Source organism: Coregonus lavaretus, assembly GCF_964263955.1.
Source record: "Coregonus lavaretus genome assembly, chromosome: 12".
NCBI classification, from domain to species: domain Eukaryota; kingdom Metazoa; phylum Chordata; class Actinopteri; order Salmoniformes; family Salmonidae; genus Coregonus; species Coregonus lavaretus.
Genome location: NC_139999.1, coordinates 52,903,287 through 52,917,622, shown reverse-complemented (window position 1 = coordinate 52,917,622; position 14,336 = coordinate 52,903,287). Strand labels below are relative to the sequence as shown.

Genomic DNA, 14,336 nt, shown 5'->3' with positions numbered 1-14,336 from the left:
AATGTTGTTCTTCTCAGACCATTTTGAAATTATATTTTAAAAAATTGTAGGTCTATGATCACACTGGTAATAGGTCATTTGTTGTATTACTTGTGAGGCACAGCTGAGTGAGTATAATCATTAGCTTTTTTTTTACTGGACTGATGGCCGGCATCTGATGGTCAGTCTGAGGGGAGGGAGTGAGCAGCGGTTAGGCTGCCTCACACCCGACTCACCGTCCCTCCTCTCTCCCTCCCTCTGCTGAGAAAAGGGGACACAGCCTTCTAGCTGATCACGATCGACCGGTTGGTGAACACTGATCTAATTAGAAGTTGTAAAATCCCCAACTTTCCCTTTAAAAGCCTGCTTTTCCATAGCCAAAAGTTAAACTTACCATTGTATAAGCCTGTTGAATCGAAATTTATATTCATCTAGCATTTACCGACTTGCTTCCCCAACACGAACAATTTCACAACATTATAGCATTTAAAGTCCAAGCAAGCCCTTGTTAGGGAGATTAGCTTGTCCGTCAAAGTCCCTGCAGCTCAGATGAACAAATAGAGAAACCAAGATTGCCTGAACAAGTCGCACACACACGGGTACACATAATTCTAGGATTATGGTAATGATTATGGTAATGATTATGGTAATGAAAACAATTCTGGGATGGCAAGGACATTTTCCCCCCACAGTGAAGACAACCCCCCTTCCCCAATACACGTGTAAATATTGGACTTTAAATTGTGCCTTCCTGTATTATACTTATGCTAAAATCTTTATTCTATTCTTCTGAGCCATTTACTTTATGTTCGTATTCTTATCTTTTATTATTTATTATTGTTGATTGTCGAGAAGGAACGTACAAGTAAGCATTTCGTTGGATGATGTATACAATGCGTATCCCGTACATACGGCTAATAAAACTTGAAACTAATGTTACTCTTCTAATGAAAACACATCGGCAGCTAAAAGCTCATTCCCTTTGAAGTGACAAAGGGCGTCGGGGCTCGTTGCTTTTAAAAGGGATTTTAGTGTCAACGTTGATAAATGACAGTAGACGGTAGAAGGAGCAATGCAGTTTGCACATGCCAATTACACAAGTCATTAACCAGGTTTAATTTGGCCGTCCAAGCAGAGCCAGTAAAAGGTCATTAAATACCAGCAAAGAAGCTCTCTGGATAAGGGAGATGCTTTTATACGTGCACAAATTTTTAATATATACACTGCAGGTCATACGTTTTAGAACACCTACTCATTCAAGGGTTTTTCTTTATTTATTTTTACTATTTTCTACATTGTAACTATATCAAAACGATGAAATAACACATATGGAATCATGTAAATTTAGTAAATGTAAACAAATCAAAATATATTTTATATTTGAGATTCTTCAAATAGCCACCCTTTGTCTTGATGACAGCTTTGCACAATCTTGGCATTCTCTCAACCAGATTCATGAGGTAGTCACCTGGAATGCATTTCAATTAACAGGTGTGCCTTCTTAAAAGTTAATTTGTGGAATTTATTTCCTTCTTAATGCGTTTGAGCCAATCAGTTGTGTTGTGACAAGGTAGGGGGGTATACAGAAGATAGCCCTATTTGGTAAAAGACCAAGTCCATATTATGGCAAGAACGGCTCAAATAAGCGAAGAGAAATGACAGTCCATCATTACTTTAAGACATGAAGGTCAGTCAATATGTAAAATTTCAAGAACTTTGAAAGTTTCTTCAAGTGCATTCGCAAAAACCATCCTCTTATGAGGACTGCCACAGGAATGGAAGACCCAGAGTTACCTCTGCTGCAGAGGATAAGTTAATTAGAGTTACCAGTCTCAGAAATTGCAGCCCAAAGAAATGCTTCACAGAGTTCAAGTAACAGACACATCTCAACATCAACTGTGTGAATCAGGCCTTCATGGTTGAATTGCTGTAAAGAAACCACTACTAAAGGACACCAATAAGAAGAAGAGACTTGCTTGGGTCAAGAAACACGAGCAATGGGCATTAGACCGGTGTAAATGTGTCCTTTCGTCTGGAGTCCAAATTTGAGAGTTTTGGTTCCAACCGCCATGTCTTTGTGAGACGCGATGTGGGTGAACGGATGACCTCAGCATGTGTATTTCCCACCGTAAAGCATGGAGGAGGAGATGTTATGGTGTGGGGGTGCTTTGCTGGTGACACTGTCTGTGATTTATTTAGAATTCTAGGCACACTTAACCAGCATGGCTACCACAGCATTCTGCAGCGATACGCCATCCCATCTGGTTTGGCTTGGTGGGACTATCATTTGTTTTTCAACAGGACAATGACCCAACACACCTCCAGGCTGTGTACGGGCTATTTTACCAATAAGGAGAGTGATGGAGTGCTGCATCAGATGACCTGGCCTCCACCAAATTGAGATGGTTTGGGATGAGTCGGACTGCAGAGTGAAGGAAAAGCAGCCGACAAGTGCTCAGCATATGTGGGAACTCCTTCAAGACTGTTGGAAAAGCATTCCAGGTGAAGCTGGTTGAGAGAATGCCAAGAGTGTGCAAAGCTGTCATCAAGGCAAAGGGTGGCTATTTGAAGAATCTGAAATATAAAATATATTTTGATTTGTTTAACACTTTGTTGGTTACTACATGATTCCATACGTGTTATTTCATAGTTTTGATGTCTCACTATTATTCTACAATGTAGAAAATAGTAAAAATAAAGAAAAACCCTTGAATGAGTAGGTGTGTCCAAACCTTTGTACATATTTAAAATATATTTTCCTTCTTTATTATTTTCCCCTAACCCTACCACCCTTCCCCTAATTGGAGTAAACTAATGGACAACAATACTTAGGCTTCTACTTCCAGCTTATACATACTATATAAACTCAGCAAAAAAAAGAAACGTCCCTTTTTCAGGACCCTGTCTTTCAAAGATAATTTGTAAAATTCCAAATAACTTCACAGATCTTCATTGTATAGGGTTTAAACACTGTTTTCCATGCTTGTTCAATGAACCATAAACAATTAATGAGCATGCACTTGTGGAACGGTCGTTAAGACACTAACAGCTTACAGACTTTAGGCAATTAAGGTAACAGTTATGAAAACTTAGGACACTGACTCTGAAAAACACCAAAAGAAAGATGCCCAGGGTCCCTGCTCATCTGCGTGAATGTGCCTTAGGCATGCTGCAGATGGGGCCAGGGCAATAAATTGAAATGTCCGTACTGTGAGACGCCAACGACAGCGCTACAGGGAGACAGTACTGACAGCTGATCGTCCTCGCAGTGGCAGACCATGTGTAACAACACCTGCACAGGATCGGTACATCCGAACATCACACCTGCGGGACAGGTACACGATGGCAACAACAACTGGGTCCGTCATGGTCTGGGGCAGTGTGTCACAGCATCATCGGACTGAGCTTGTTGTCATTGCAGACAATCTCAATGCTGTGCGTTACAGGGAAGACATCCTCCTCCCTCATGTGGTACCCTTCCTGCAGGCTCATCCTAACATGACTCTCCAGCATGACGATGCTACCAGCCATACTGCTCGTTCTGTCCCTGATTTCCTGCAAGACAAGAATGTCAGCGTTTTGCCATGGCCAGTGAAGAGCCCGAATCGCAATCCCATTGAGCACGTCTGGGACCTGTTGGATCGGAGGATGAGGGCTAGGGCCATTCCCCCCAGAAATGTCCGGGAACTTGCAGGTGCCTTGGTGGAAAAGTGGGGTAACATCTCACAGCAAGAACTGGCAAATCTGGTGCAGCCCATGAGGAGGAGATGCACTGCAGTACTTAATGCAGCTGGTGGCCACACCAGATACTGACTGTTGCTTTTTGAGCCCCCCCCCCCCCCTTTGTTCAGGGACACATTATTCAATTTCAGTTAGTCACATGTCTGTGGAACTTGTTCAGTTTATGTCTCAGTTGTTGAATCTTGTTATGTTCATACAAATATTTCCACATGTTAAGTTTGCTGAAAATAAACGCAGTTGACAGTGAGAGGACGTTTCTTTTTTTGCTGAGTTTACATTTTACGGACATAGTATATTTTACATTAGTTATTTTTGTTTGTTTTTTGTCCCATCCTTCAGAAATACCCTCAACCCCTCCCATTTACAGTATCTCTGAAGACCGTCCAGTTTTGATTTCTGATTGCCTTATATTTCCCCACTGTGCTCTGATTTCCCAGAAGTTTTAAACCTTTTATTCTCATAGTTTCTACAGATTGTAAATTAAAGATAAACATTTTTGCTAAGAGTATTATTATATTATTGATCGAATATGACTATTCAAATCACCCAGAGTGCTATTTGCAGAGTTATCTCCAGGTAAATGTTGCAATTCTTCAGCCATTCCTGAACCTGCGACCAAAAGCAAGCTACATATGGGCGGTACCAAAACAAGTGATCTAATGATTCTGTGTTTTCGCAGCAAAATCTGCATAGCTAGGATGGTTGTATCCCCCATATACATTGAACAAAAATATAAAAGCAACATGTAAAGTGTTGGTCCCATGTTTCATGAGCTGAAATAAAAGATCCCAGAAATGTTCCATATGCACAAAAAGATTATTGCTAGTGTATGGCGTCGTGTGAGCGAGCAGTTTGCTGATGTCAACATTGTGAACAGAGTGCCCCATGGTGGCAGTGGGGTTATGGTATGGTCAGGCATAAGCTACAGACAATGAACACAATTGCATTTTATTGACTGGCTATTTGAATGCACAAAAATAGAGTGACGAGATCCTGATCCCCATTGTGAGGCCCTTTACCTTTAAGGTATCTGTGACCAACAGATGCATATCTATATTCCCAGTCATGAAATCCATAGATTAGAGCCTCATTCATTTATTTAAATTGACTGATTTCCTCATATGAACTGTAACTCAGTAAAATCTTTTAAATTGTTGCATGTTGCGTTGATATTTGTTGACCCTTAAATGAAACTAGTATACTTTTTTATTTAGCACAATTTTCTTTAACCAATTTTGGTCTTTAATGCAGGGCCGACACACAAGTTCCTTACCTCCTCCCTCTTCTACTTGCCTCCTCCATTTTGCGGTAATGCTGCAATCAGTTGGTTGTAATTTTGGAAAGAGCAGACATTTCCATATATTTTTGTTAAATGCATGTGTGACATAACTATAACCAGTCAAATTTATGATATCATTTACAAAGATTATACCTTTTTATTTTATGCCAAAAATATATACAGTATATATATATATATTTTTTAATCAATTAGTATATTTGAATATAACCATAATATGTATTGTAATATTTGTTCTGTCTTTTCTGGTGGAATAAACTGAAATTGCAACCAGCTTTCTATGGCTTGTTTTAAAAATAGGGATGTTTTGGAGATTATTTCATTTCCAAATCACCGAAAGTGAGAGTTTGTAATCTGAATAAAGGGAAAAATGCCATTCTTGAACAAGGTGTGAGCCATTCTTACTAATCTACTATAGAACCAGTTTGGATTTAAGTATAGCTTTTGTATGACTGAAGCCTGTAGTGAGAGGTCCAATGCTTTAATATTTAATAATTTCTGCCCTCTGAATTCATTATATAAATATGCCCCTTTAATTTTGTTTGGCTTGCCGTTCCAAATAAAGTGGAATATTTTTAGCTGTATGTATTGGATTATAATGAAATCATTTCTTTCTTTCGGGATAAGAATACTGAGTATGTCCACTTCACCATCAGACCATTTTATTGGTAAACTACAAGGTAATGTAAAAGTTTTATTTTCTTGCGATCCAGTACGTAATATGGTGCATTTATCATAATTCGGTTGAAATACAGAGAGGTTAGACAAATTTTCTAAATCCTCTGAGGCTGTGCAGGGATCCAAATTGTGGATTTATAAGAAAACAACATTAATTGTCAGCATACAATGACACCTTTGTTTTTAACTAGCCCCTTGATATTATTGTTGGATCTGATTTTAATAGCTAACATTTCGATGGCCATAATAAGTAAATATGCCGATAGTGGACAACCTTGTTTTACTCCTTGTCACGTTCGTTGAATGACGGGTCAGACCAAGGCGCAGCGTGATATACATGTTTATTAACTTCTAAACACAACGACAAAACAACAACCGAAACGAAAAGTCCAAGGTAGAACACACAACATACCTTACACGGAACAAGATCCCACAACTAGACAGTGCCAATAGGCTGCCTAAGTATGGTCCCCAATCAGAGACAACGAGAGACAGCTGCCTCTGATTGGGAACCACACCGGCCAACATAGAACTATACATACTACATCCCACACATAGAAAAAGCACAACAAGGAATATACACACCCTGACTCAACATATAAGAGTCCCCTGAGTCAGGGCGTGACACTCCTCTTGACAGTTTCATAGAACAACATTTTAGGTGGTCGCCTTTAAGGTTGTCATTTCTGCCCAGCCATACATTTCAGCCTAGAGAATTCTGACTTGAATATTTCAAATATTGTTACACAAAGTCCGTTTCAATTAACATGGAAATTACATTACCAGAGAGGAGTTCACATTTCTTTAATCAATGCCTGAAGGTTCACTCAGACACACTAAGTGAAAAACTGTGAGGTGAATTAAGCGTTATTTAGAGCTCGTAGCAAGATGATTAGATAGGAATATTGCAATTGGAATATTTTATCTAACTTTTTTTTAACCTATTAATTCCTGAAAGTTTTACAGTACGTTGGGGGCACCCGGCTTCATGAAGTGGTGCAAAGTTTCCCTCTGTAGACTTCGAAATTCTGTCCATGCATTCCAGAGGCACACAACCTCTCCAGGACTTAAATGAAACACCAAAGATCTTTCAACTGCCTGTGATTCAATGAACTCTATTTATTTTCCCATCTATTTCTTTTCTGATACATTGCAGCAACCTAGATACCGACAAACTATCAGGTGAGTGTCTGTTTTAATGTGGCCTATCCTTTCATAAAATTAACCCTGTAGTCTCCCCAACATGCCTCCAGTAATAAATCTTTCTCACCTTTGAATCTTTTGTGCTCAACAATTATCTTTCATAATAAGATCAGTATCTTTCCAATGAGCACACCACATCATTTCAACGTGGAAATGTGGGTAATTTTTGTTTGACATTAATCAATGAGATTTCAACCTTTATTCACCCACTCAAAAAGACAGCCAGAAGTTTATTGAATTCCCAATGTGTTATCACTATGCTTTCAACCATCTAAAAGCACAAACAAATTCTAATGGAAAAACAAAGTCTGATATTTTGTATTTATACAACAACTTAATGTGTTATCACAGTGTGTCATCTAATAGCACAACCAAATGACCTAGATTGTAGTTGAGATTACATTAAAAGTACTGTGCATAGTGCAAGTGATCAATGCTGTTCCAGATTCTGCACAAATATTTATATTGTGAAGATCTCCACAGATCTGCGATCTTTGCATGCTATCTTGAACATGCATGCTTTCTATGATTACATAATAAGAATTGTATAGTTACTGTCACCTCAAAATGTGGCCATGGATGTGTTACTCATGTTAAGGTTGAATAAAAATGGTTACATTAGTTTGTAAGATAGCCTCAACCTTAGGCTATTTACAGTATTACAAAAGTCATATAGAATTGTGTTAGGTTGACAATGCAACCAAATATCAACATTTGAAGTAAATGTATATTTTGTGTGCCACTGACTTAGTCTGACTTTAAATCCAGTTTGTCTACAAATTAATATTTTAAATGTTGGATTCACGTCTCCATATCAACAAATAATCTAAGTTAAAGAATAGGACTAAATCAAATCAAACTTTATTTAAAGTTTGATTTGATTTAGTCCTATTCTTTAACTTACTTTTGGTTGAAATGGAGACATGAATCCAACATATTCATTATTAACTTTAAGATTACATTTGACATTAACCAAAACTTGAAACCCTAGGCCTATAGGTGTTGTCTATTTTTAGTTGAACCCTGGGTTGAATTGAAACAATAGCTGTTGATGACTTCGCAAATGCTGTATAGGCCTAAATAGTATCATTGATGATATATGACTTATAGAGTATGGTTACATTCATTTGCTCTGTTAAACCTACCCTTTGGAATGACTTCGATAGCAACACTGAATCTATTTAGTTATTAAGAGATCTCTCAATAATCATTCTCACGATAGCACGTTGGTAGTAGTCAGTGACAAATATCAAAGCTAAGCAGGGCTGGGATGGGTTGTCATCGCCATCGACATCAGCATAATCATCATCATCATAACATCACCATCGGCATTCCGATCTTCATCATCCTCATCATCATCATCGTCATTCTGATCATCATCTTTAACCTTCTATTATTATAAGTATGGGTATAAACTGTTTGACACATCTAGATATCCAGCTTATGAAGATGAGTGGCAGATGGCCTGGAAAGTCAAGAAGTAGGACAAAGACCTGTAAACACTCACTTCCGAGAATAAACCTGCTGCATAATTTATTGAATGGGAAAAGCGTCAGTCAGTGCAGCAGCTTGACGTCAGGTGGATGTTGACTATCTCTTATCACTGTAAGTGCTTTCGCTGTGTCCTCTTGGAGTTAGTCCATTGGACATCAGTCAATGACTGCTTCATAGGCAAAGGAAATCCAGGGCACTCTTCGATTGGTGAAAGTTATAATGCCCTGATTGATTTGACATTACCATAATAAAGTATAAGAACAGAGTTGACACACTTCAGCGTTTCGGCTTACTTACTTTCCGACTTAAATTAGATTATAACAGTTTATCTAATCAACATCTGGTCTTGTGTCTCAGAATGTGCTGTTCTGTTTTGTTGTTTGATCAGTCAAAGATAATTACAACATTTTTCATAGAAATTTTTTAGATCTAAGTTTTCATTATGAGGGAAAGATCTTGCAATACCATGCACATTAGATATTCAACTGAGTTTGTTATTTATACTGTACTGTACAGTGTAAGAAACTGGTGTCGATGTTAAATCTAAAATTAGGTTTGCTTTTTTCTTTATTTTCAGATTACTTTGCTCAACACTTGGGGGGATATGTGAATGTCCTCTCTGCTCTGGAGACCCTAAACGTTGCCATCTTGAAGGCTATGGAAAAAACTAAAGAGGTAAGCCTTTGTGATAACTATTTTGAGACATTATATCCATGCTCAAGGTTTACTGTCAAATAGATGAGTGAATTCAATAATCCAATAACAGCTTAGTGACTGTGCGTTACAGAATATACCATACCCATGTCTTGTATTATGAACAGTAAATGCTACACAGTCAATTGACTGGGGACTACATAATATACTCTATAGATAAAGTTTGCAGAACACACCCTATGTAGAATATACCCTAGGCTACAGAATTACCATTGAATATATACCATTGACTGGGGGGTACAGAATATACTCAGAGTCGCTATTCACGACATTAAACAAGTACAACAGCCACTGAAAAATAGGAAAGAATGATCCGGGAGGACCATGTTGGATGGGCACTAGTAGAGAGCTATTCGGTGCCAATGGATAGGGTTCAGCCACCACAGCTCTGTCCGGCAAGAACCAAGATATCTTCAGACAGGTTTATTGCAGGTATTGGGTTCAACACACCACACTCCTCTGTAATGATGGCTCATAGTAAAAGTGAGAGTGTCAAAAAAGTGGTTCTATGGAAAGATAGAAGACAAATAATTACCATGAGTATAGACTTATATACAATATACAGGCCCAGTAGACTGTGGAGGTATACATGCTAGTATCTTGAATACACATAATGACATATATACACAATCTCTATACTGCTTATGCCAATATATAATGTAAGGGGCAAAACCAAATACACAGGCTATAGAAATACATTTACAGGATGAAGACCCAAATACTTTTAAGCATAATAATTGACAACATGACTGGAATGTAACCGACGTCTACACATGTGCACAAGACCACGACCAATAGTAACTGCGCCACTAGTAAAGGTACAGGCTAAATTAAGCTATATGCTACATAAGGCTAAATACAGTACACGGTAGCATGAGGCTACATTACATAAAGGTTGTAAATGTCCGTCACATGGCTATTAAAGATACTATGTCTATAAGCAAACCGTATTAACAGAATAATCCTAAATGAGCATAAATGAGCTAGCATGACTGGCTAACATCTTGGCTAGCAGGCTAGAACAAGCATGACGGACATGGAAAAGTAAAATACTTTTTAAACATTATAAACATGGTAAATAACTAGACTGCCTTAGCAAAACCCAACTAAAGAAGCAATGACATGTGCAGTACTTACACTTAAATGTGCGCACTAACACAAGTCAAATACAGATCAACTTTAGGTACAGTTCAATGAGTCCATTCATTTCTGACTGCAATCTCACTATGAAGGCAGCAGCATGGGGTTCAGTGAGGTGCACGGGGAATGGTGAACTATGATTGGCTGGTACAAGTGGGGTGACTTGGAGGTACCAATATTGTGAAAATAAGGGGTGTTGGGCAAATATACAGAACAAAAATATTAATATTTCAACAATTTTACTGAGTTACTTTTCATAAAAGGAAATTCTCTGGCAACAACTCTGGAGGACATTCCTACAGTCAGCATGTCAATTGCACACTCCCTCGAAACATCTGTGGCATTGTTTTGTGTGACAAAACTGCACATTTTAGAGTGGCCTTTTATTGTCCCCAGCACAAGGTGCACCTGTGTAAGGATCATGCTGTTTAATCAGCTTCTTGATATGCCACACCTGTCATGTGGATGGATTATCTTGGCAAAGGAGAAATGCACACTAACAGGGATGTAAACAAATGTGTGCAAAAAAATTGAGATAAATAATATTTTTGTGCATATGGAACATTTCTGGGATCTTTTATTTCAGCTCATGTAACATGGGACCAACACTTTACATGTTGCTTTTATATTTTTGTTCAATATATAACATCTACTAGAATAGGGGTGATGTAACTGCTCAATAAGAGCTGGCCTTTTTAACAGCCACCGTGGGGAAAACAAATGCCGTTCGCCATCTGCACCCACTCAATTTAGTCTAGATTTACGGAGTTATTACTTCTAAACAAAAACACTTTTTGGGATTCTCATATGCTTGTAATGTTGTTTTGATTATTGTTTGAACGGTCGCTAAGATTATATTTGGTTGTGATCGTTGCAAAATACCTATTTTTGAATGCAGCAGTTGTTAGCTAGAATGCTAACGCTCATTGACATAGACTGTAGCAAAGCTAGCCAAATAATCATTTTACTGGTTGAAGTTTAAGTGTTTTTAAAGTATAATGCAGTTGATTTGCGACGATGACACAAACATTAAATTAAGCAGGACATTCATATGAGCCTTACAATCCAATTATAATCCAAATGTAGCATGAAATGCACTTATACGCGAAATATAAATAGGTTTTATTTTTGCTGGTGGTTTATGAGAACTCCCCCGTGTTTTCCCCCAAGGTGGGGAAATTGTTAATACCGACTCAGAGTATACTCTATAGGATAGATAAAGGCTTTAGAACATACCCTATGTAGAGTATACCCTATGATATAGGCTACAGAATATAGCCTACCTATGTATTGTATTATGAACAGTAAATGCTCCAAAGTCCATTGATTAGAGGCTAGTTTCCCACCATTCAACTGATTCATGACTTTGAGATAAAAAAAAGGCTCCTCTGCACAGATGGAGGCAATCTAGCTAGTGTGAGTCCAGCAACAATATTGGTGTAGAAATAGTCCAGCCAAGCATATCTGCATTCATTACCATCATATTATGGTCTATATTAGGGATCATCGATTAGATTCAGCCCCGGGACGATTTTTTCTTGATCGGATGCTCATGGGTCCAGAACATAATTACAAATAATTTGTGGACTGCAAATTGACCGCAAGAAGCCAAAACATATATAGTATTTGATTAAAACATAATCATTTCAAATATATCTTATATTTGTATATGATCACATATACAGTGGGGAGAACAAGTATTTGATACACTGCCGATTTTGCAGGTTTTCCTACTTACAAAGCATGTAGAGGTCTGTAATTTTTATCATAGGTACACTTCAACTGTGAGAGACGGAATCTAAAACAAAAATCCAGAAAATCACATTGTATGATTTTTAAGTAATTCATTTGCATTTTATTGGATGACATAAGTATTTGATCACCTACCAACCAGTAAGAATTCCGGCTCTCACAGACCTGTTAGTTTTTATTTAAGAAGCCCTCCTGTTCTCCACTCATTACCTGTATTAACTGCACCTGTTTGAACTCGTTACCTGTATAAAAGACACCTGTCCACACACTCAATCAAACAGACTCCAACCTCTCCACAATGGCCAAGACCAGAGAGCTGTGTAAGGACATCAGGGATAAAATTGTAGACCTGCACAAGGCTAGGATGGGCTACAGGACAATAGGCAAGCAGCTTGGTGAGAAGGCAATAACTGTTGGCACAATTATTAGAAAATTGAAGAAGTTCAAGATGACGGTCAATCACCCTCGGTCTGGGGCTCCATGCAAGATCTCATCTCGTGGGGCATCAATGATCATGAGGAAGGTGAGGGATCAGCCCAGAACTACACGGCAGGACCTGGTCATTGACCTGAAGAGAGCTGGGACCACAGTCTCAAAGAAAACCATTAGTAACACACTACGCCGTCATGGATTAAAATCCTGCAGCGCACGTAAGGTCCCCCTGCTCAAGCCAGTGCATGTCCAGGCCCGTCTGAAGTTTGCCAATGACCATCTGGATGATCCAGAGGAGGAATGGGAGAAGGTCATGTGGTCTGATGAGACAAAAATATAGCTTTTTGGTCTAAACTCCACTCGCCGTGTTTGGAGGAAGAAGAAGGATGAGTACAACCCCAAGAACACCATCCCAACCGTGAAGCATGGAGGTGGAAACATCATTCTTTGGGGATGCTTTTCTGCAGAGGGGACAGGACGACTGCACCGTATTGAGGGGAGGATGGATGGGGCCATGTATCGCGAGATCTTGGTCAACAACCTCCTTCCCTCAGTAAGAGCATTGAAGATGGGTCGTGGCTGGGTCTTCCAGCATGACAACGACCCGAAACACACAGCCAGGGCAACTAAGGAGTGGCTCCGTAAGAAGCATCTCAAGGTCCTGGAGGGCCTAGCCAGTCTCCAGACCTGAACCCAATAGAACATCTTTGGAGGGAGCTGAAAGTCCGTATTGCCCAGTGACAGCCCAGAAACCTGAAGGATCTGGAGAAGGTCTGTATGGAGGAGTGGGCCAAAATCCCTGCTGCAGTGTGTGCAAACCTGGTCAAGACCTACAGGAAACGTATGATCTCTGTAATTGCAAACAAAGGTTTCTGTACCAAATATTAAGTTCTGCTTTTCTGATGTATCAAATACTTATGTCATGCAATGAATTACTTAAAAATCATACAATGTGATTTTCTGGATTTTTGTTTTAGATTCCGTCTCTCACAGTTGAAGTGTACCTATGATAAAAATTACAGACCTCTACATGCTTTGTAAGTAGGAAAACCTGCAAAATCGGCAGTGTATCAAATACTTGTTCTATCCACTGTATCTCTAGGCAGATAAAATCACCTGCGGGCCAAAATGCATCTGCACTGTTTTTTTTTTGTAAACGTACTGTTCAAAGTAGTCATTGTGCATAGAGTTGTATGGTTTGTTAAACTTTGAAATCAATGTTTTTTGTTTGGCATAGATTTTAAAGTGAAAAATCAGAGTTTATCGTAGAATTTCCCATCTGCTACTGAAACTTATAGATGATATTGGAGTGGAGCAGAGAGAAAATCTCTGAGCCGTTTGAAAAAGTTTAAACATTAGCTAACCCAGGAATCAGTGAAGCACATCAGTAAAGGAACGAGAAAACCCAGCAATCCCTGTTAGAAAAAGAGGGGACTGTTACTGCATAATTATGCACCCTGTCACAATTAAAGCCCCATTCTTCCATTCACTTCCTTATATGTTGTCAGAAGGAAAATCCATAGAGGTTTTTGCTTCGCTAGCGATTGTTAGCAGCTGTCACAAATATCACCACCAAGGCCCTAGACTAGAACCTTGGTATTTATCTACAGTACACTCTTAGAAAAAAGGTGACATCTAGAACCTAAAAGGGTTCTTCAGCTGTCCTCATAGGATAACCCTTTGAATAACCCTTTTTGGTTCAAGGTAGGATCCTTTTGGTTCCAGGTAGAACCCTTTTGAGTTCCATGTAGAACCCTTTATACAGAGGGTTCTACCTGGAAACAGAAAGGGTTATCCAATGGGGACAGCCGAAGAACCCTTTTGGAACCCTTTTTTCTAAGAGTGTAGCAAGGGTTGCCTCCCAAATTGCACCCTATTCATCATATAGTGCACTACTTTTGACCAG

The 14,336-nt window shown here is 38.9% G+C and overlaps 1 protein-coding gene across 1 annotated transcript in view; it reads left to right on the top strand.

The window, feature by feature from the left end:
- necab3 (N-terminal EF-hand calcium binding protein 3) overlaps nt 1–14,336 on the top strand; it is a gene marked incomplete at both ends in the record, with an annotated part of 105,477 nt that overhangs the window by 69,393 nt on the left and 21,748 nt on the right. Inside the window, 2 exons of the mRNA XM_084172849.1 lie at nt 6,852–6,877; nt 8,970–9,067. Of these exons, the coding sequence (XP_084028975.1) occupies nt 6,852–6,877; nt 8,970–9,067 (124 nt within the window). The remainder of the gene's footprint in view (nt 1–6,851; nt 6,878–8,969; nt 9,068–14,336) is intronic.